This window comes from Dendrobium catenatum, unplaced genomic scaffold, assembly GCF_001605985.2.
Source record: "Dendrobium catenatum unplaced genomic scaffold, ASM160598v2 fragScaff_scaffold_627, whole genome shotgun sequence".
Classification (NCBI taxonomy): Eukaryota; Viridiplantae; Streptophyta; class Magnoliopsida; order Asparagales; family Orchidaceae; genus Dendrobium; species Dendrobium catenatum.
This window is the reverse complement of record NW_021319089.1, coordinates 423,031-446,939: the sequence shown is the minus strand read 5'-3', so window position 1 is coordinate 446,939 and position 23,909 is coordinate 423,031. Positions and strand designations below refer to the sequence as shown.

Here is a 23,909-nt window from a genome sequence, read left to right as displayed (position 1 = left end):
TTCCTTAGGCATCTTGAAAAAATTTTAGACCTTCTGGAAGCTTTTGAAAGGCTCTAAAATGTATTAGATTATTCTGCAATGTTTAAAACAATTCTTTATTTTTGGTTTGGAAGCGCTTCTCATTTTAAGCCCAAAACATCAGACCTCCCAACTTGCAATGGTCTTTAAGCAACTCACATCAACAACCCTAAACAATCCCTTTGCAATCCTAAGGGGAACTCAATTGTATATTGGAATTAAGAATGATATTCTACTTTCCTTCACTTTGCAAAACCATGCACAACCCAACCAACAGGAAAATTTGTGAACTTTTTTTTCTTTTTGCAGAATTAATTACACTTATTTGATTAGTTGTGTTTCTAGAGACTATTAAGGATCTCAAGCCTTTATGAGGCATGCCTGCTACATTTTTGTACGATTAAAACCCCATATAATTAAATAAGGGTAATGATTTTAATGTTTAAAATGATCTATGAAGCATTAGAGCTTATGGGTTTTAATGTTGTGCTGGATACTATGATGGACACTTTTATATTCAAGGACATTGCACCAAACATGTCACTTAGTATGAATCAATTTTTATTTGTCTATTAAAGTTATCCCACACTTCTTCGTCGCTGCTTGGTTGTGACAATTATATTTTTTACACAAATTAGTCACATGGCATGTCATTGCAGATTTGGAGTCAATTACGTCCCTAGTTAATCTTTTTGGCACTCTCACTATATCTCTTCATTGTTTTCTTTTAATTTTATTTTTAATTAATATATTTAAGCATCTTATGCTTAATTTCCTATAGCATATATGTTTGCATTTTTTAAATTTATTTATTTTTGCAACAAATCACAAAGATTTATCGATTTCTATGTGTGTGTGTATATACTTTAGTGTTTGTATTGTATATTTTTAAGAAATTTCATATGACCTTTTTGGTGCTATTTACTTTTTAGTGCTATTATGCTTACTCTTCCTGTGTATTTGAAATTTCGTAAAAACATTTTTATAGTTTGCTCTTTGATGAAAATGGATAACCTTTTTAAGTTATAATGTGTAAATCAATACTTTAATTTATTTATCAGCATGAAGATATGATTGCTCGAGCTATAATTTGATTAACTTTATACTCATATTCTTCATCCCACTTCATTTGTCCTCTATTTGATGTTGGGAACTCTTCTTTGTGAGTTTGTTTGATTGATGCAAGATCACAGATCATTGACAATAACATGCATTGGATTATCAGTTCTTGCAACCCCATACTGGGTCGGCCTCCTGGGATTTCCCATATAGAAATTTGCATGGGATTCTATGATCGACATCTTGGTCTTGATGATTTTTATTTTTAATATCTCGCAACATAAGAAACATTTGACGAAAGCAAGGGTGCCTTGTTTGCACCCAGCCTGAATAAGGATACATGGTTTGCACCTAACCTAGCCATAATTTATCAGTTCTTAGTTTGCATCCAACCTAGGAAACTTATAGGAAATACTTGAGTTCGCAAGTAACCCTAAGGTAATACTTGAGTTTGCAAGCAAACCTAACCCAAATTGATGAACAAACAACAAAGTGACTGCTGTTTACCGCAGGAAAATAGCCAAATCCAGTAGAAAACAGAGAAAACGGAAGAGGAAACAGAGAAAACTGAAGAGAAATATGAAGAAAATCAAAACAAATAACTTGTATTTCACTAGTAGATGAATAAAAACAGCAACGATACATGATTCTTCAATTCGAGAGGAAGAAAATTCTCCAAAATCTCTAGCCGAGAAGACTAGAGCCCAAGTCTCCAAAAAGATCTCAAATTTTCAACAAAATTCAAGATGAAATCCTAAATCTCCCCTTAGCCCCTAATTAACTCCAAAGGACCAATACAAAATCCCTAAACAACGCTTCTATTCAAAATTTCTCTCCAACACTTGATTTAATCCAAGCTTGGACCGACAAGGGCTTCCCCCCCTCCTCCTTTCCTTGGTTCAGCCCCATGTGGGCCGCCTGGAATAAAACAGGATCAGTCTAGGTTGGACCGGTCCAGCCGACCCCTTCTGGGCCGGCCTAACATTACTCACCTCCCAAAGACTCACCTTGTCTTCAAGGTGAAATGAAGGGAATTGATCTTTCATTCTTTCAAATGGCTCCCATGTAACATCAAAATCGGGGAGGCCTCTCCATCTAATCAGCACTTCTTTGTTGTCCTCTTTATCTAATCTTACTCCTGTAAGCTCTAGTGGTTCTAAAACTACTTCCAAATCCTCATTTAGGGTGCGTTTGGGACGGCGGTATTGCTGCTTTACTTTATAAAAAGTCATTAAATTATTGTTTGGGGCATTGCGGCAGAACCACGGCAGAAAAAATTCTGCGGTCCGCTGTTGCTTCCCACGACCATTCCCTTATCCCGCGGTCCGCTGCAGTCGGCTGCTTTCGGCAGAAAAATGACTAAAATCCCGCGGCAAATATCGCTACCGTCGTAGCCGCGCTGCTCTATGCTTTTCCACTATCCATCAAACAAATGCACCGCACGCCGATCATTCCACGCCGGCGAGCCTTTCTGGTTCTTGCTGAAGATTCTGAACCGCCGATTGTCGACGGAGCAGAAAGGACGAGAGAGCGGTGCAGTGCACTTCCTTCGCTCTTCAGAGTTAAGATTCTATAAGCCAGTCGCCCGCCACATGTAAAATGTTACCCTGCTCTCTCTCTCCCTCTCTCCCCTCACTATCTCTCGCTCTCTTAAGTCTCTATAAGCCAGTCGCCCGCCACATATAATATCGCTTCCTTCGTTTCTTGGTTCTCAATCAATCACCTCTTTCTGCAATGGACAAAACAAAGGATAAGAAACCATCCACTCCCAAACCCTAGCCCCTTCCCCCTAATGGGCGACCGATGTTCTCGTTCGTCAGCAAGAAGTTCGACCGCCGGCGGGACTCGAAGGTGGCTTCGGTTCGCAGACCGAAGCTGGAGCGGAGGAACGCCAGTAAGAAGATCGACTACGATGCTTCGTGGGCGTCATCCTCTTCGGACGAGACGCCATCGCTGGTAACCCCCTCTCTCGACCTTTCACCAGTGGCGTACTCAGACCAAACAAGTTTCCGGATAGGAGGTAGCGTCGAAGGGGAGATCGACATTCTCTGTCGCAGCCTGGGTCTCTCCGGCCCTGAGGACTTCGCGATCCCAGCCGCCGCGTGGGAGGCTTCCGTCATGGTGCAATCCTCCTGCGATCTTATCCATCGCTCCCGATTGTTCAGCTCTGAAAGCTCGCTCCCAAAGACTCACCTTGTCTTCAAGGTGAAATGAAGGGAATTGATCTTTCATTCTTTCAAATGGCTCCCAAGTAACATCAAAATCTTGGAGGCCTGTCCATCTAATCAGCACTTCTTTGTTGCCCTCTTTTTCTAATCTTACTCCTGTAAGCTCTAGTAATTCTAAAACTACTTCCAAATCCTCATTTAGTGTAGAAGGTAATTATGCACTAACTGCATGCTCCTCTAGAGGTCTCCTCATAGTCGGCACGCCATTGCTCCAATCCTGTCCAAAACCTCATAGGGGCCAAAGTATCTCGGTGCCAGTTTCTCATTCCTCTTCTAGCAATTGTTCTCTGCTTATAAGGGCATAGTTTTAGGAACACCTTTCCCACTTAAAATTGCATGTCCCTCCTATGTGAGTACGCCTGCTTTTTCATGATTTGTTGTTCCCTCAGCAGATGTTTCTTCAACTCTTCCAACACTGTCCCTTTCCTCCAAGTACTGCTCAACTAAAGAAATTGGTGTGCTTCCCCTCCCATAGTGCACTAGGTCTGGGGGGTCCCTTCCATACATCACTTTGAAAAGAGTCATCTGAGAAGCAGAATGGTACGATGTATTATACCAATACTCAGCCCATGCTAACCACTTCGTCCACATCCGCAGTATTTCAGAAGCAAAACACCTCAAATATGTCTCCAAAATTCGGTTGACCACCTCGGTTTTCCCGTTTGTCTGTGGATGGTAGGCAGTGCTCCTTTTAAGAGTAGCGCCCTGCAACCTGAACAGCTCCCTCCAAAACTAGCTGAGGAACACTTTCTCTCGATTAATCATAATGGATTCAGGAATCCCATGCAATCTAACCACCTCCTTGATAAATGCTGCTACTACTGACATCACGGTGTAGGGATGTCATAAGAGCATGAAATGTGCATACTTATTAAGTCTGTCAACCACCACCATGATGACAATGATTCCTTCTGATCGTGGTAGGCATCTATGAAATCCATGGACACTTCCTCCCAGACTCGGTTTGGAAGTGCCAAGGGTTGTAGTAATCCTCATGGAGCCATGACCATGTATTTTTTTTTTCTGGCACACTTCACACCTTGTCATCATCTCCTCAACATCTTTTTGCACCCCATTCCTGTAAAGCTCAGATGCCAGCCTTCTATAGGTCTTCTGCACTCCCGAATGACCTCCAACCGCATTGCCGTGGAACTCCTGTAATAAGTGGGGAATATGTATGGAGGTTCGTGGCATTACAAACCTCCCCTGATATAACAGCCTCTCCCCCTCAATATAGTAACGAGGATGGCTACTCTTATCTTTCATCAGATCCTCCCTGATCTTTCGCAACTCTTCATTCAACATGCTTTCTTCTTTGATGGCCCCCCAGTCGACCATCAGTGGTATAGACACAACCAACTCCTGGAGCTCCCCAACACACCGGGATAAGGCATCAGCCGCTTTGTTCTCCAAACCATGCTTGCACTGGATCTCAAAATCATAGCCTAATAGTTTGGACAATCATCTCTGATGCTCCTCGGTCACTATCCTTTGCTCCAACAGATACTTCAAGATCCTCTGATCCGTTCGAACGATGAAATGTCTACCCAAAAGATAAGGGCACCACTTATGAATTGTCAAGACAATGGCCATTAGCTCCCTCTCATAAACCGACTTTAATCTCACCCTTGTGGATAGCACTTGATTGAAGTGCGCTATAGGTTTGTGGTTTTATATCAACACTACCCCCAACCCATATCCCGATGCATCAGTCTCTACTACAAAGACCTGACTGAAGTCTGACAGAGCCAAAACTGGAACAATAGTCATGACTTTCTTCAATCTCTCAAAAGCTTGAGTTGCTGCCTCTCCCCATGAAAAGTTGTCCTTCTTCAGCTGCTCGGTCAAAGGCCATGCAATGGTACCGTACCCCTTCACAAACCTCCTGTAGTAACCAGTCAATCTTAGGAAACCCCTCAACTCCCTTATGTTCCTAGGCATAGGCCATTTCTACATTGCCTTAATTTTGGTTTGGTCGGTCGCCACTCCTTGGGACACCATATGCCCTAAGTATTCCACACTAGACTGGGCAAAACTGCATTTCTTCAGGTTGGCTCTCAACTGATGGTCTTGAAGTACTCCCAAAACCACATTCAGGTGTTCAAGGTGCTCATCCACAGTCTTGCTGTACATCAGAATGTCATAAAAAAAATACCAGGACAAACTTCTTGAATATCCTATTTATCAAAGACTGAAAAGTAGCAGGGGCGTTAGTGAGGCCAAATGGCATTACCAAAAACTCATAATGTCCTTCATGTGTCATGAATGCTATCTTTGGAATGTCCGTCCCCCTCATTCTGATCTGATGGTACCCGGTTTTCAAGTTTAACTTGGAAAACATCACTGCCCCATATAACTCATCCAAGATCTCATCAATCACCAGAATAGGGAATTTATCTGACACTGTCCCCTTGTTCAAAGCTCTGTAGTCCACACAGAATCGCCAACTCCCATCCTTGTTCTTAACCAAGAGGACGGGATTAGAGAAAGGACTCACACTCGGTCTGATAATCCCTGCTTCCAGCATCTCCCTGATCAACCTTTCAATCTCATATTTCTATATATGAGGGTAACGGTAGGGTCGGACACTGATTAGTCTCTCCTTCCTTCAAAGTAATGGCATGCTCCAACTCCCTCTGTGGTGGTAAACTCTGAGGAGGTTGGAAAACTTTGCAGAATTGTTGTATGAACGACTGTACTGAAGAGGGATGTTTCCCTCTTCCTCCAATCTAACCCCCTCCAGGCGATGCAACTCCACCAAGTATCCTCCTCCCACTTCCTCTATGGTTCTGATCAAATACTTGAGAGATATCCCAGTCTTAGTTAGCCCTACATCACCCTGAATAACCATCTTCTTTCCCTTATCCACCAGTTCTATCCTCAATGTCCCCCAATTCACCTTGGTCTCCCAAGGACTGTAGCCATTTCATCTCCAGGATGACATCAATGCTTCCCAATTCTAAGGGAAGAAAATCCTCCCTCACCTTGATCCCCTGAATCATCAAAATCACTCCCTTACAAACTTCACTACCCATCTCTACCTTTCTAGTGCCCATCATCACCCCATAGCCTCATGTATTTACTAATTCCATCCCCAGTTGATCAACAATCTGAGTGGAAATAAAATTTTAGGTTTCCCCACTATCTATCAATACCACTACCTCTTTATCCGCTATCTCTCCCTTCACTTTCATAGTGTAACTAGGAGTGAATCCCACTACAGAGTTCAGTAATAATTCGGCCACATCCAGATGCAACTTTTTCTCTTCCTCCAGTTCTGACTCGCTTCCACCTCCCTCTTAAGCTTCTTCATCATCACAGATGGTGAGAACCTAAAGAGTTTGGTCCTTGCACCTATGCCTCGGCATGTACTTCTCATCACACCTGAAACACAACCCCTTTGCCTCTCTCCTGTATCTCTTTCTTAGTTAGTTTCTTGAAATTTCCCCCTCTTCCGGCTCTCTCCTTAGGCATCTCCTTCATGCTCCCTTGCGCTAGTCCCTTGGGAGGTAAAAAGGTGGTGGTCATCCTATATGATCCCCCTGAGTTGTTTCCCCTCACCACTCTTTCCATCTTCTTCTGTTCTTCCACCAACTGTGCCAGCTCCATAGCTTTCCCTAGGTTTTTATTGGCTCCAAGACTCTAATTGTTGCCCGTATCTCCGGTTTAAAGCTCTTTCATAAAATTTCCCTCGAGTACTGTCTCTGAGATATGATCTAATTTGTTGGCCAAATACTCGAACCTGTCGCGGTAGTCGGCTACGGCCCCTCCTGAGTCAAGGTAAATAATTGCTCATAGAAGTCTCCTCGTTGTTTCGGAAACGTTCTAGTAAGCATTCTTTGAACTCTCTCCAATTTTGGATGGGCTCCCTCCTTTCATGCCATTGATACCATGCAAGTGCCTTTCCTTCTAAACACAATCCTATTGCCGTCAGCTTCTCCTCCGTCAATCCATTGACGACGAAGTATCGTTCCACTTTGTAGATCCAGCCATTGCCATCCTCACCCTCAAAGACGAGCATCTTCAGTTTCCTCACCCTTGGATCACCCCCGTTCCCCCGGAATCCTCCATAACCTCCCATTCCTCGAAAGGGAGGTGCTCCCCAATTGTCACGGTCCTCTCTCTCTTGCGATTATGCCCAAACTCTTCATCGCACTCCCCCTCCTTCCTTCAAAATAAGTACCCGAGGTAGAATTCTTCCCTTCTTCCAACAAAATTAGCACCCCTCCTTTTGTATCCCATACTCATCTATTCCCTAGACAGTGGCTCTAGCGGAGGCATTCCATCCTCTCCATCGTGAACCTCCACTTCTGGATTTTCCCTCCCCTTAAATGGGTTCGGAATTCCTCCCCTCCCCTGGACGCCGGTGGTTTCCTTCGATTCCGATGTTGCCGATTTTTGTTTTTCTTCAAGCATTTTCTTCATCAAGTCTTCCAAAGAGGTGAACCTCCCATCCATCTTTTCATGAATGACCACAAATTGACTTTGAAAATATAAAATTTTCTCCCCAAAATCTGTCTTCAATTGACCTATTTCTCCCTCCAAGACTTCAACTTTCCTTCCGTCCATAAACCCTCCGATGAATCACCAAAGATCCTTATCCGTATGAGCAAAAAATGCTGAAATTACAAAATTCCAGCCTCTGATGGTCCCAAGACAGCGTTTTGGTACCAATTTGATTGGAAATACTTGAGTTCGCAAATAACCCTAAGGTAATACTTGAGTTTGCAAGCAAACCTAACCCAAATTGATGAACAAACAGCAAAGTGACTGCTGTTTACAGCAGGAAAATAGCCAAATCCAGTAGAAAACAGAGAAACTGAAGAGAAATATGAAGAAAATCAAAGCAAATAACTTGTATTCCACTAGTAGATGAATAAAAATAGCAACAATACAGGATTCTTCAATTCGAGAGGAAGAAAACTCTTCAAAATTTCTAGCAGAGAAGACTAGAGCCCAAGCCTCCAAGAAGATCCCCAATTTGCACCTAATTAACTCTAAAGGGCCAATACAAAATGCATAAACAGTCATTCTATTCAAAATTTATCTCCAACACTTGATTTAATCCAAGCTTGGTCCCACAAGGGCTTCCACCCCCTTCCTTTCCCTAGTTTTGCCCCATATGGGGCCGCCTGGAATAAAATAGGACCGGTCCAAGTCTAGCCGGCCCCTCCTGGCCCGGCCTAATAGAAACCATGAATTAATTGCAACCTACATTGGGGTGCAACAAAACATGCATGCCAGTGTTGGATGAAAAAAGAGTATTTGGTTAATCAAATAACTTTTTACCAAACATTGTTCTGGGGTTGAGCCTGTTGGCTCATGTGTTGGGAATGACAGGACTGAAGTGTATATGCTTAGGCCTAGGAGTAGGTCTAGTCACGTACACTTTGGTCTGAATTCGTTTTGGCTGGAAGAGTGGTCTCTTCTTCGAGATTCTCTTTATTTCTTGCGGTAGTATACTGAAGCTCTCTGCGCACTTAATCAAATAACTTTTTACCCAACATTTTCCTGGGGTTTAGCCTATTGGCTCACATGTTGGGAATGACAGGACTGAATTGTATATGCTTAGGCCTAGGAGTAGGTCTAGTCACGTACACTTTGGTCTGAATTCGTTTGGCTGGAAGAGTGGTCTCTTCTTCGAGATTCTCTTTATTGCTTGCGGTAGTATACTGAAGCTCTCTGCGCATGTCGTTCGAGGCGTCCCTGACAACTCGACGTGAGATGATCTTAAGGAATAAAGGTGCAAATTTTCATTCAACTGTACCCCAAATGGATCCCATTGAAAAACTAGCAAATAATGTATGATATTCTGAGTATGTTCTCATAAGAATTGTACCAGGTTCAATTGCACCTCCTTAATATATTGGACACTGCCCCTACACCTACTATCATGGGCTTCTTGGTGATGAAAGGAATGAAGAATGTATTGGGAGGAGAGAAAGAGATATGTTTATAAGCACAAGAGCTAGTGAGGAGGGAGGCAGAGAGGGTGTGTGTATGTGAGTGAGAGAGAGGTGATTGCAAGTAAACTTGAACTGCAATTGCAAGAATAATAATATAATATTTAATATGATATATAAATTTTATAATATAAAAATATTTATGTTTCTAACTTTTATAAATTATATGCATTCTCAACTTAAATTTACAACCCAAGCAATTTCATAATTCAATACTTTAACTTTCATGTAGAATTCACATAGGTTTTTAGTCTTGTATCATAGGAGTATTTAAAGTGGTTTTTTTTTTATATAGGATAAATCATAAACCCCAAGTATCATATAAAACTGTATGATGTGGCAAGCTGGCAGCTTCTTAAATTTATTTGCATGTGTTTAAAAAAATACAATGTATTAAAGAATTCATGTTAATAATTTTATTAGTAATATAACCCTACTATAGTCATGATTACAGTGAGAAGCGTGCAAGGGTTGCATCAACACCTGTATGCAGTATTAAATAGGTAAGGATTCCTACATTATGGACGGATGTGGCAAAGAAGTTACTCCATTAAACTAAAATTAGGTTAAGATCTTGGAATGTAGGTTTTCTTACAAGTAAATTAATGGCCTTAATTGATATATCATATATGATTCATAAGAAGATAAATATTCTATGAATTCAGGAAAATAAATGGGTGGGAGAAAAGGCTAAGGAGATTCATAGTTTAGGGTTTAACTTTGAAATTTTGGTAGGAATCGTACTAGAAATGGTGTAGGTGTGATTATAGATAAGGGTTTGAAAGATAATGTTGTAAAAATTGATAGAATTGAAGATAGAATTATAGTTTTGAAGATTAGCGTTGATGATAAGATTATTAATATTATAAATGCTTATGCTTCTCTATTAGGTTTAGATATGTGTTCAAAATTAAAATTTTTGATTGACTTAAAAGAATTAATACAAAAGGTACCTTTTGAAAAAAGAGTTTTTTTTTTGGGAATATTTAAATGAACATGTTGGTAGAGATGTTGAAGATTTTAAAAGTATTCATGGTGGTTATGGGTTTAGAGCGACTAATGAAGGTGGTATGACAATGTTATATTTTGCTATAGCTTATGATTTTGTAATTGCTAATACCTTATTTAAAAAAAGAGATTGATAAGAATGAATATTGTAAAACTCTGATTATTTTCTTGTAAGAAAAATAGATCTTTTAGATTGCAAAGATTGTAAAGTTATTTTGAGTGAATATCTGTGTATCCAACATCGCTTATTTAGTTTGGACTTTAAAATGAAGGGGTAGAATATGAAAAATATAGTACATCGTTGTTCTAAGATTGGATTGTGGCATTTAAAAAACTTTAACAAAAATATATTTGAGAGTAATATTCTTGATCTTAAGATTTTGTCGGTGCATGATTAAGTTAATGTTATGTGAAAAATAATAGCTTGTAATATTAAGAATGTTGCAAATGATATGCTTGAAATATCATAGGAAAAAGCTTCTAATAGTTAAAATAATTTGTGGTGGAATCATAATATGCAAGAAAAAATAAAAAATAAGAAGCTCTATTATAAAAATGGTTTAGATGTAAAAACACTGAAAATTTGAAAAAATATAAAGTTGCCCGTGAGGAGTCTAAGAAAGCAATATGTAATGTAAAGACTTTAACTTGTAATGATTTATATAATATATTAAATACCAAAGAGGGCGAAAAACATATGTATAAGCTAGCCAAACAAAGATATGTGAGTACTAAGAATTTAGTTCAAGTGAGATGCATTAAGTATGATGATCAAAATTTTTTTTTTTGAAGAGGATATTCAACAAAGTTGGATGGGATACTTTGCTAAGCTTTTCAATGAAGATTGTGAAAATTCGGTTGAGTTGAGTGACTTTAGTACTCTAAATGAAAATTGAGATTTTTGTTTTTATCAGTGCATTATTAAATCAGAAGTTAGAGAGACTTTAAAAAAAAATGAAGTGTGGGAAATTGTTGGATCTGATGATATTCCAATAGAGGTGTGGAAATGCTTGGGAGATGAAGGAATTTCTTGGCTTACTAAACAGATGTCAGATGTGCGGAGAATGAGTTTGTTGATTCCTATTTTTAAGAATAAAGGTGGTGCACAAGATTGTGCAAATTATAGAGGAATTAAGTTGATTTGGCATACATTAAAACTATGGGAGAGTGTTATGGAACATACGTTACGACGTGATGCTAATGTTTCTCAAAATAAATTTAGATTCATGACGGGTAGGTCTACTCTGGAAGTATACATTTATTGAGAGGTTTGATGGAGAAGTATAGAGAGAATAAGGAAGATCTTCATATAATATTTATTGATTTAGGGAAAGCTTATGATAAAGTTTGAATAGAAGTGCTATGGAGAGTTCTAAAAAAGAAAGGGGTTAATAATGCTTATATTCATATCATTAGAGGTATGTATGTTGGAGTTGTTATTTATGTTCAAACACAAGGTGGTTTGACCAAGTATTTTTCAATTTCAGTTGAATTACATCAAGGATCAGCGTTAAGCCCGTATCTTTTTGCTTTAGTCATGGATTCTCTTACTAGAGATTTGCAAGAGAATGTTCCTTGGTATATGCTTTTTGTTGATGATATTCTTTTTGTTGATAAGACTAAAGAGGGTGTTGAAGGTAAACTTCATCTATGGAGGTTAATCTTAGAGTCTAAAGGTTTTTGTTTGAATAGGTCTAAAATCAAACACATGGAGTGTAATTTTAGTAGTAATAGATCTAATTGGGGGTTTGTAACTTTGAGCGATCAAGTCATTAATAAGTGTACACATTTTAGATATCTTGGGTCTATTGTTCAGAGTGACGGTGAAATAGATAGGGATATTATTAGTAGAATTCAAGTTGTATGGTTGAAGTGGAGGAATGCATCGGGCTTGTTGTGTGATAGAAAATTACCACTCAAACTTAAGGCAAAATTCTATAAATGGTGGTTATACATGCAATGCTTTATAGCACAGAATGTTGGCCATTAAAAGAGAAGCATAATATTAAGTGTTGCTAAGATGAGGATGCTCAGGTGGATGAGTGGTTTCACTCTTAGAGATAGGATATGAAACGAGCATATACGTCAAAAGGTTGGAGTAGCTCCAATGACGGATAAGATTATAATGAGTCTCCTTAGGTGGTTTGGTCACATAAAACGGAGGCCTTTTGATGACTCGGTCAGGAGAGTAGATGTATTATATTTGACATATGTTAAGAAAGATAAAGATATACCTAAAAAGACTTGGTTAGAAAATATTAGAAAATGTCTTTCTTTAATAGATCTAAATGAGAATTTGATTCTTAACAGGATGCAATGGAGAAAAAGAATTCATGTAGCCAACCTCAAGAAGTGGGATAAAAACTTGATGTTTCAGAGATGAGGATTCTCAGGTGGATGAGTGGCTTTTACTCTTAGAGACAGGATACGAAATGAGCATATACATGAGAAGGTTTGAGTAGCTATAAGATTTAAGAGTCTACATTGGATAGTTTGATCACATAAAACGGCGGCCTCCCGATGACCCGATTAGGAAAGCAGATTTATTAGATTTGGCTTATGTTAGGAAAGGTAGAGGTAGACCTAAAAAGACTTGGTTAGAAAATATTAGAAATGACCTTTCTTTATTAGATTTAATTGAGAATTTGTTTTGTTTTGTTTTATTTTGTTTGTTTGAGAAAATCCACAAGACCTACGCGTTAATATTTAAATATAGTTACAAGTCCTTAAGGTGATCGATAACATACTAATGCTCATAGAGCTACAATAAGAAAAAGATAAAAAATACTAAGTGTCAAAGGTCCCTATCTAATTACAATCCAAATAAAAATTAAAGGAAAAAAACCTAGAAAAGGTCGGCAAGAAGCTAAAGCTGAGATATTCAATGGAAGCAAAAGTGACACATGCTGAAAAAGATGGAGGCACAAAAGAACATAGCTTGATGGAGCACAAATCAAACGGGATCAAAAATACCAAAAGGAGTCCGAAAATGAAGACCAAAATTTAATTGCAAATAAAGAAGAAAAAAGAAACAACTAGAAATCGAGAAGGCAATCAACATCAAATGCAAAAATTGACCAGGAAAATAACAGCAGATGACCAAGCAGATCGAATGGAGGAAAGCAATAGAACATAGTGCAATCCAACAACGAGTAGTGAAGAGCAGCACAACAGCTAAGATAGCAGGAACTAAATAAGTTAACCATGTCTCCTTACAATGTCCAAACTATAAAAAAGCCAACAAAGAACATATGGATGACAATCCAGGACACAGACAATGAGAATTTGACTCTTAATAGAAACACAATGAAGAAAATGATTATTTGTAGCTGACCGGTAGTAGGATAAAGGCTTGATATTATTGTTGTTATGTTATGTGTTTTAAATATATATTTAAAATTTAAATTCAAAAAAATTAATAATTTAAAGAATTTATTTAATAAAATAATATATATTGAACCAGCTTGTTCGACGATTTTCAAGTTGATCCTCGGTTCTTAGAATCCAGCTTTCTAACTGGGCGGCGGATTTCGATGTTCACAGTTGCTGGTTGGTGAAAAACATACTTTGAACTAAAATATATTATACTTAAGTGGGTAACATAAGTGGAATCTCCTAAAAATGACTTGAACATATATGCGCGTTTTATACTGGGGGTTGAGACTTGCACGTGTGTTGTAATATAATTATATATATATATATTTATATATAATATATATGTAGTTAAATATTACTATATAGCTATATATATATAATGTATTTATTATATATATATATATGTATATATATATATATATATATATATATATATATATTGGATGATGGGTAGCCATAAAGATGAACTCAAATTATATAAGAACAAAATGAAGCTATACCTCCTGTTTTCTCTTTTGCCCCTGTCACGGGTGCTTGTGAGGGTAAAGGGCTTTTATGAGCAGAAGGCACTGCGGTATCATTCATGAGCTGAGTACGAAGCATGAGGTAGGGGTGACATTGTCCAATAATCCGAATCTAAATGGTTGGTCTCCTACTCCCTCAAAAATTTGTTATTATTTTGGAAGCTTGCCATAAAATTTTACTTTTAGGGGAAATATATTTTATTTTTAGTCATATCTCTGGGATGTATTGAGATCAACTAATATCCATGCTGACGAGTATTTGGATGCTTTTTTTTCTAAAGATTTCAACTCTAGTCCTCTTCTGTTAGAGAGAAGGGGTAATACCACTTTGCCATAATCATATGAAATGGTAGCTGTTCGATTCCTTTTTACAATTCTAGTGCTGACTTACCGGATAATCTAATGCAGGAGTAAAAGATGCCAGTGATAAGAAAATACTAGTAGACATGTTGTTTTGGGCTGTTGACAACCGACCTCCTGCAAATTATTTGCTTATTTCTGGGGATCGTGACTTCTCCAATGCACTGCATCAGCTTAGTATGAGGAGATATAACATCCTCCTTGCTCAGCCTCGTAATGTTTCTCAAGCACTTACTGCTGCTGCCAAGACTGTATGGTCCTGGACTGATCTTCTGGCTGGAGGCCCACCATTGTCACCCTTCTCTATTACAAATGAAAATGGCTCAACTTCAGAAACTAGCATAAATAGTGCTGTAGAAGCAAATAAGCCTTGTGATTCCCCTTCATCCAACACAGACATGGCATATCAGAAAGCTAATGTCAATGAAAAAGGTGACAACCAAGTCAAAGGGAAGCAACAGGCACTGAAGATCCAAAGACAACAAAGTGGCAACAAATCCAGAATCACAAGGAATGAGGGTATGCAGTATCACTCCGGAAGTCTAAGTCTTACTGGCATCACACAAATTAGCCAGATAGCTGACAAAACAATATCAAATACTGAAGCTTTTCCCAAAGCTCATACTAATTTTTCAGATAATAACCCTTCTATCCCAACACAAACACTTATAAATTCCCCTCACAAGATCAATGGCTCACAAAAGCCTGAAATGAATCAATTAAATGCTCGTGAAGCTACTAAACCCAGCACAATAGTGCCTTACTGTACTAATGGTATGGTAAGCGTCTCAAATAACTTTAATGATAGTCAATGTCCTCCCCATTTGCTAAAGCCACTTGGTACAGTTCATTCTCGGCCCTATCAACAGCCTGTGAACTTCACTTATTCAACCCCTCCTATGCTCAATTGTTATCCTCAATCTACTTGGCATAATGGCCCAGTCTTCATAAAGGGAACTCCAAGGCCGCAAACCGGAACAACTTCGGAACTGTCAAGCAAGAAAAATGCCCCTATATTTCGCTCATCAAAGCCTAATGATCCTTCCTTTTCATTAGGATCTCCTCAAATCGTACCTGATATTAGTAAACTTAATATTGCTCAGTATCCTAATCCTATTCATCATAATACCTTTTCTTATCCTACAGTTGCTAATATTCCACAAAGTATGCTACCTTGTAATCAAGAAAATATGCAAAGCAATGATATTTCCTGGAACCCCTCTGGTCCTCCTGTTATCCACAGTCCGATGGATACTATCCTATCGGCCCTCCGCATATTAAGAAAAGAGAAAATGCCTCCCACAGAAGCTAATATAACGGACTGTATTCGCTATGGGGAGATGAACATCCAAGATTTCAATGTTAGTAAGGCCCTGGAATTGGCTGTCCAACATCATCTTGTTGTCAAGCACAAACTAGGAGATAACCTTTTTTATATTAGTAAAGGTGAATCACTTTGGAAATGTGTAAATGTTATGGATAGTCAGATCAGACATTCAAAGGCAGTGTGTGACGTAGTTCTTAAGTTCCTATCTTCAACTGATGGGCATTCTTCCATGATGGCTTCACGATGCATGTAAGTTCAAATCTGAACCCATTTTTCTTGTTTTTTTTTTCTTGGACTCAAACAGGTGTTATTATCCTTGTGTGTGCAGGTACGATGCAGCTTCCATACTCAAGCGTTCATGTTTAAAGTCCCAGGCTTTGGGTGAAGTTCTTCAGATACTGAATGCAGCAATCCACCAAAAGAAGTGGATTTTACCTCATTCTTCAGGTTGGCAGCCATTGTCTCTTCTTTTACCTACAATAGCTGTTTCAGATATGAATGCAGAAGCTCAATCTACTTAAAATCTATTAGTGAAATTAAATCGCGTTATATAGTCGATTGTGGAGAGGAGAGTAGCGTTACTACTCTCTATTGTGTAGTAGAGTTTATGATTGTAAGAACTGTAGTTTATAGCTTCTTTTGTTCACCTATTGTGGTATCTTTTTGTAGTTATATAAGCTTTTGAAGTTTTTTGTTAAGTTCCAATGATGCTAAGAAATTTAATGAATCTACCTAATGTTGTTTCTCACATAAATTTTTGAAGCTGAGATGATACTTAACATGCTTAGGTGGAATGGCATTCGAATGCCATAGAAGATAGTTTTTACTGTAGTCTAACTTTATTGTACCAGCAAGAAGACAAGTGTAGTGTGCATCTGTTAAACTATACGAGTGTTACGGTTCTGCATTTGCCCATGAAAACCTTTCTCATCCTACAAAAACAGTATTGTTTGAGCACCGACTTATTTATGTACATATTTATTTATTTTCTAGCAGGTGAATATACATTTCTGAGAAGAATAATATTAGTTTTTTAGGTGCAATTTTCCACTAGTATTAAATCAAATATTTTGTATTAAGTCAAGTTGGTGTTGAAGTGAATCAATGCGTCAGACTTGTTGTGTGATTGAAAAGTCTCCCTCAAAGTTTAAAAAAAATTCTATAAGATGGTGGTTAAACCTGAATGTTGGCCATTAAAAGAGAAGCATAATATTAAATTAAGTGTTGTAGGGATGAGGATGTTCAGGTGGATGAGTAGCTTTACTCGAGTCATGATATGAAATGAGCATATACGTGAGAAGGTTGGAGTAGATCCAGTGGAAGAAAAGATTAGAGAGTCACATTAGATGATTTGGTCATATAAAATGGCAGCAATCTGATGACATGGTTAAAAAAGATGCATTAGAGTTGACTTTTGTTAAGAAAGATAGAGATAGACTTAAGAAGGCTTGGTTAGAAAATATTAGAAATAATCTTTCTTTGTTCAATTTAAAAGAGAATTTAATTTTTAATAGGGAAAAAAGAAGAAAAATGATTCAAGTAACCAATCCCACGGGGTAGGATAAAAGCTTGATATTGTTGTTGTTGTATTCTTGTAATGAATGTAAAGCAACATAAACTTTAATTGACGAAGTCCACACCTTGACGTTATAAATCTTGAATATTTACAAACAACTGTAATATATTTTTTATGGCTTTAAATGAGTATTCCCTTATATGTAGTATTTATATGCATTATAACATGTAATATGCATACAAATAGATTTCAAAGGCATCAGCAAAATACTTCAAAATTTAAAATTTACAAATGAAGCATCTGCCAAAAAGCCAACAAAGCAATGAGAGTATTGATTGAGTTGTTCGTAGTTAGTTTCAACTGAAACATACTAATAATTACCAACTTAAACCTAACAAAATTATATTTCATATGCCAATAGGATATATCCCAATATATGATGTTACTTTGACTAATCAAAATTGATATTAGAAAGATGCGGATAATATCTAATAGCATGCACCTTCTAGGGATCCATATTAATCCATTCCTTTCTCACCATATGCCCCAAAATACTACATAAGTCAACCAAAATTCACATTTTCCTAATTTATTGCATAGCTTCTACTATTTCAAACTCTCTAAAGTTAACCTCAAATGAATTGTATATGTATTCCTCTTCAAATTTTGAATACACTAGGATATCATCAATGAACACAATAATAAATTGATTTAGATAAACACTTATGGTGCATTTGTCACACCAAATGACACATTAGAATCTCATATTGTCCATATCTAGTGCAAAAGATTATATTTGCCATATCTTTATCCTTGACTCTCAATTGATGATAGCTCATTCTAAATAATCGTTGAAAATATAGTTGCACCGTTGAACTAATCAAATAGATAATCTATTATAGGTAATGGATACTTATTCTTTAGTATCGCCTTGTCCAGCTCCTGATAGTCAATGCACATCCTCAAAGATCCATCCATCTTCTTCATAAAAAATACATGAGCTCCCAATGATGATCCACTTGACTTGATAAAATCTCTATCCAACATCTCATGCAACTACACTTGTAACTCTTGTAACTCCCTCAGTGTCATCCTATAAGAGATCTTCAGAATTGTTCCTCGCACCACCTTAACAAGGAATTCTACCTCCCTTTCTAAAGGCTATCTAGTTAGCTCTTTAGGAAAAGTAATCAAGGAATTCTTTTATTACAAGAACATCTTCAATACCTTTAAAAGGTCTATTCAAATCATTTACATAAGTCAAAAATATAAAATACCCCTTTCTCCTAGACCTATCCATTTGTAACACATAAATTAGATAGGATAAAATACTTCAATCACATTGGAAATAAAATACTTCTCTTTCCACACATAAACTCATATGTTTCTTGCTACAATCAATCTAAGCCTCATGTTTGTTCAACCAATATATACTCACTATTATATTAAATGCCTTCAGAGGTAAGGGAATAAATCCTACTTTTTTTATTATTTATAATTTATCTCACACTTGCAGAGTTGGCTAGTTATTAAGAAATCTCCAGTGGGCAACATAAAAGATAAGAAAAAAACTAACAAATCCAAAATCAAACCTAAGCCATCCAACACATACTTTGATAAAAAGGAATGTATTATGCTAGGGTTAAATAATATATGGCAAAACAATGCAAAAATAAATATTGTACCTATCACTATATCTAATGCCTCCTTCACCTCTTATTTATTCAAATTGTATACTTTTAGTTGTATCAAGGCTGCACTAACCAGAGTGATAATTTCCCTTAAAATTTCTCTTGCTGACTAACTTGAATGTCTCCCTCTGAATCTACCACCACTATGGGTCAACAAAGCCTCACAAACCTCTCTAAAAGAGGCTGGGTTCTACCTTTAACTCTGACAGTCTCCAGCTTCAAGTCTACCTTCTAGCATTCTCTATGGGCACTACTCCACTCTATGACATGTATGACTATACTTAAAGTGTTGACCAATATAAAAAAAAAACACAGGTCTATACTTCTTTTATAAAATCCAAAAATATAAGTGTTGCTAATAGACACAGATTCTTCTCCCAAATATAATAGTTCCTCCCCTCGTAGAATCACTAACCTTCAACCTATATTTCTTCCCCCTAAATGCACTCCTGGAGGACTCTTTACCTAATATTTTCCTTTTGCCATCCCATTGTTGTTTGGTGGACATTAGGTAATTCTCCCCAGGCCTAGCCCTCTAAGAGTTTAAAGAAATATGGAATGATAATAATAGATGCCATAGACTATTTCTCATATCTCACAAGAAATGAAAGCACTTTTTCTTAGGGGTACTAACAATTGTGGAGCATATCTGACATGTGATATTAACTCTGTCTTATATCATATCAACATCTCTCCCTTGTACCACCTCTAAAGGGATTCTTATATTTGATGCCTAGCAGATGGAAACATAAACCAACTCCTGAAAATCTCCACTAACTCTTCCAAAAAAATCTTTATATTTTGGCGTATTATGCTTCTCTATCCAATAGAAATACAACTGATCGAACCTTCCTACCTTCCATACATTACATTCTAGCAAATGAATTCTCTATCCTCATCAGTCAATCCTCAACGACTTGAGGCTCCACTGCACCCTAGAAATAAGTAGGCTCCAATCTCATAAATAACTACAGATGCTTATCAGCTTTATCTTCCTTAACTCATGCCATCACACCTTGAGCCTCACTTATTTGTTGGGCCCCTAATCAGGCAAACTACATCATATAGTCATGTCTTTGCCCCCACTATACTCTAAACTAATACAACATGACTGGAACTCTATCCATTAATTGGATATTTCTCTTGGGGTTTAAGATGCAGCAACACTTATCTATATGACGAACAAAAGGTTTCAACTATACACATACTCATCCTAAACTGATAAATTTTTTTCTAAACTAAGCCCCCAACTCCCTTCTTCCTATGGTTGTAGATCATTTCCTATAGTTGCAATCTAATCCTTCCAAATCATTTTTCTTGATACCACCCTGTGATGCCCTAAAATGTAATATAAGGATTGAAAGCCTAAACTTGTAACATCCACTTAACCATCAACAAAAATAATCAAAGCTACTAAACTCCAACATTTTTATTTTTCCAAAAACACACACACACACACATATATATATATATATATATATATTATTTTCAATCTATATATTATAAAAAATAAAAGAACATGATTACAAAATATTTTTTTAATAATCCCAACCAAACAAATTTGTCTATGCTCTTTTATATTCAGCTAGGCCTTTTCAATTTCCTGAAATATTAGAAGATTAACAAAAAAAAGCACAATCAGCTTAGTAGACTTCTTCCCATATCCCATCATAGATATCAATATTCAAATTAAAATATTAAATAGTAGTTTAATTAAAAAATATAATAGCTTGTAAAGAATGAATAAAGTACTAGAAGATTATGATTTTTTAGGGTTTCCATGTGTACTTGATTTCAAAGTTTTTTTTATTTATACCTTTAAAGCCACTTTCATAGAAATTTAAAATATATCACTGAACACTTATCATCAAAGGTTCACTTTCACTTAAGTTTCACATTTTATTAGGGTTTATATAGTAATTAAGAAGTTACTAACATTCAATTTCGAATATTAAGTATACTTAATTCTGTAAATTATCAGAATATGCAATGCATGATTATAATGCACATAACCCAACTTCCACTTATATCTCCTATTACTTCTCACATCCAGATATGGAAAGTGGGGCCATAATCTCAAAACAAAATAGAGCCAAATAACTTCCCACACCCGCTTTTTAGCAAGTCTGGACAAAATCTCTCTCACATCCACACAAGGTAGATGAGGTCAAAATAGAACATATAAGAGCATTATAACATAACAAAGAGTGCATTTTTTATATATCAAAATATTTCCACTTCCATGCTACAATAGTGCAAATGTAATTGTAATTGTAATTCATTATGATTTTGATGCAATACTTGGATGATGTATGAATTACCAGAACAACTAGAAAAAGGTCGCATTGCCTGTATAATTTTATACTCATAGAACTTTTTCCATTCAAATATTAACTTTAGAGGGATATTTACATGAGCATTTTAATACTTTTATACAACTGTTATAATTGCCAGAAAAATCTCAATCAACTTATATAGTTAGAAAATTACGTAGGAAAAACCAACTGATAAAAATCTGATTTAATATAGTCAAAATATTTAGGATAAAGTGCACAAAAACATATCAAAAGTTATAGACTAAAAACATCATAAAACTTGAGAGAAATGCATTTTTATTTATAACTTTTTATAAAACTAGTGAAATTGAAATCAAAGATAGGAGTTCAGAGGTCTATTTAGTTTTATAAATACAGGAAAATAAGCTATTTAAAGCGGCAAAATCCGCTGAAAATTTTCATAAATCTATAACAAATTTTGATTTGTAGTGGATTTCTGATAGATATAGTTCCGATAGTAAAATGGGCTTCGCAAACATATGTGTGACAAACAAAATTCATTGCAAAATTTTTGCTATGAATTTATGGTGAATTTGTAATGGAATAATCTCTATTGAAATAATGGCTTCATTTTTATGGTCCGCCACAGATTTCGTCATAAATTGTTGCAGATTTTTTACAAATAATCCGTCGCAATTTGTGATTGATAGATTCATCACAAACGTTGATACTAGATCATCGTATCAACATTTTGTTAGGAAAGTTGCTATTTGCATGTTTTACATTCTTGCAACTTGTATTATTTTGATGATTCCAAATATTATTGTTTTATGTGTAGTTATCTCCTAACACTTTTTGGAAACAACCTAATTACTAGACCCAAAACATTTGTGATAAAATTTTCACCACAAATCCACCGCAAACCTATAACATAACAAAAAATAGCTCATACAATCATTTTTTGGGCTTTCTAACATTAATAATCTAAGCTGTTATAAAAAAATTGTAGTAAAAAATAAATATAATCAAAGAATACTACTCAAACTATGCAGATTAATGAACTTACAATCACATTCAATAAAATTCAACAAAAGTAATAACACTATTACATTTTCAACATATCTTATATATCAAATAACATAAAATATGTCAAAATCTATCTCAGTCGACAATCTAATTGGAATATTTATGCTCGCTGTCCTGCTTAGTCGATGGAGGTGCCAGTTGAGTTCTGCCAATTCGCTCGCTCAATCTTCTATGCTCCTCCAATATCTGAGTGTTTATGTCTGTTTATATATTTTTTAACATATTCTAACTCTGCTGCTAAGTTAGCCACCTACTGGTTAACTAAACTCTCTTACCTGCCTGCAGAGTGGCTGGTGGCTGAAGAGGACTGTCCCTCATACACGACGGCCTGCGAGCCTAATCCATAAATTCATTTTTTATGTATTCTACCTACCACCAGCATCCAAGTGTGGTAGTCATAAATATATGTAGAACCCATATAGAATCCCTCTCCAGCTGTAGCCTGGATCTCTCGAAGTCATGCATACTCATCCTATGTACAAAATATAATATAAGATTAATCATCATATAATTATCGTTTATGATATTTTTGTAAGCATAATATTCTTATATACTTACATATGCCCTCATAGCTCATAGCTCGCTTATCCACCCATTGCTAATCTTCCTGACACTTATGAGTGTGACTGTATAACTCAACTACAATGAGCTCTCTACTAAACATCTCCTTCTGCGATATAGTACTTAAATTTTAATGCGCATGCAAAAAAAAAAAAAATTATTTAAGTTTTTATCAATCATCATCTATGCTCAATGTATGAAACTGAGCCCCTAATATGTAGGGAGCTTCCCAATCCTCTAAAGTCAAAAGCTCCATTATGTATATTCTACTCCCTCCTCATTGTGTAGTCTAGGTTACCCCAAGTAATCCTGAGCTCAGCCCATACACTCTCACCAATCCAAAGCGAATGCTCTCCTGTCCTCATACTTTAAACATATCTTGCAAACAAGTCACTCCATGTTCTCAAATTTTGTTCTGATTTGAGTATCATGCTATGACAACCAAAATAAATCTCGTTGTACACAACAAATTAGGAAAAAAATTATTCTTTATTAGCTTAATAAAAAATGGATAGCTATTAATCTCCTGTCCTCATACTTTAAACATATCTTGCAAACAAGTCACTCCATGTTCTCAAATTTTGTTCTGATTTGAGTATCATGCTATGACAACCAAAATAAATCTCGTTGTACACAACAAATTAGGAAAAAAATTATTCTTTATTAGCTTAATAAAAAATGGATAGCTGTTACTAATATTCTGGCTTACTAAGCTCAAACTCCCTGAACCACATTTTAAGCACTTCCTTTGAGATTTTCTTCCAAGACATGGAACATCAAACCTACTTCGTATAATATTCCATAACTTTTGCATGGGTTGCTTTTATGGATGAAATTTGTACAAAATACTTTACTAAATATTATTTCTTTTATATATATATATATAAACTTCTCCCCGTCGTTCTCTCTGCCGCCAA

At 36.5% G+C, this 23,909-nt stretch overlaps 1 protein-coding gene across 1 annotated transcript in view; it reads left to right on the top strand.

Annotated features, from left to right (window-relative positions):
• Positions 1 to 16,591, top strand: part of LOC110112692 (meiosis regulator and mRNA stability factor 1) — a 45,526-nt gene extending 28,935 nt beyond the window's left edge. The window contains exons 2-3 of the mRNA XM_020844998.2: positions 14,584 to 16,111; positions 16,191 to 16,591. Of these exons, the coding sequence (XP_020700657.1) occupies positions 14,584 to 16,111; positions 16,191 to 16,383 (1,721 nt within the window). The 3' untranslated portion in view covers positions 16,384 to 16,591. The remainder of the gene's footprint in view (positions 1 to 14,583; positions 16,112 to 16,190) is intronic.
• The last annotated feature ends 7,318 nt before the right edge of the window (positions 16,592 to 23,909 follow it).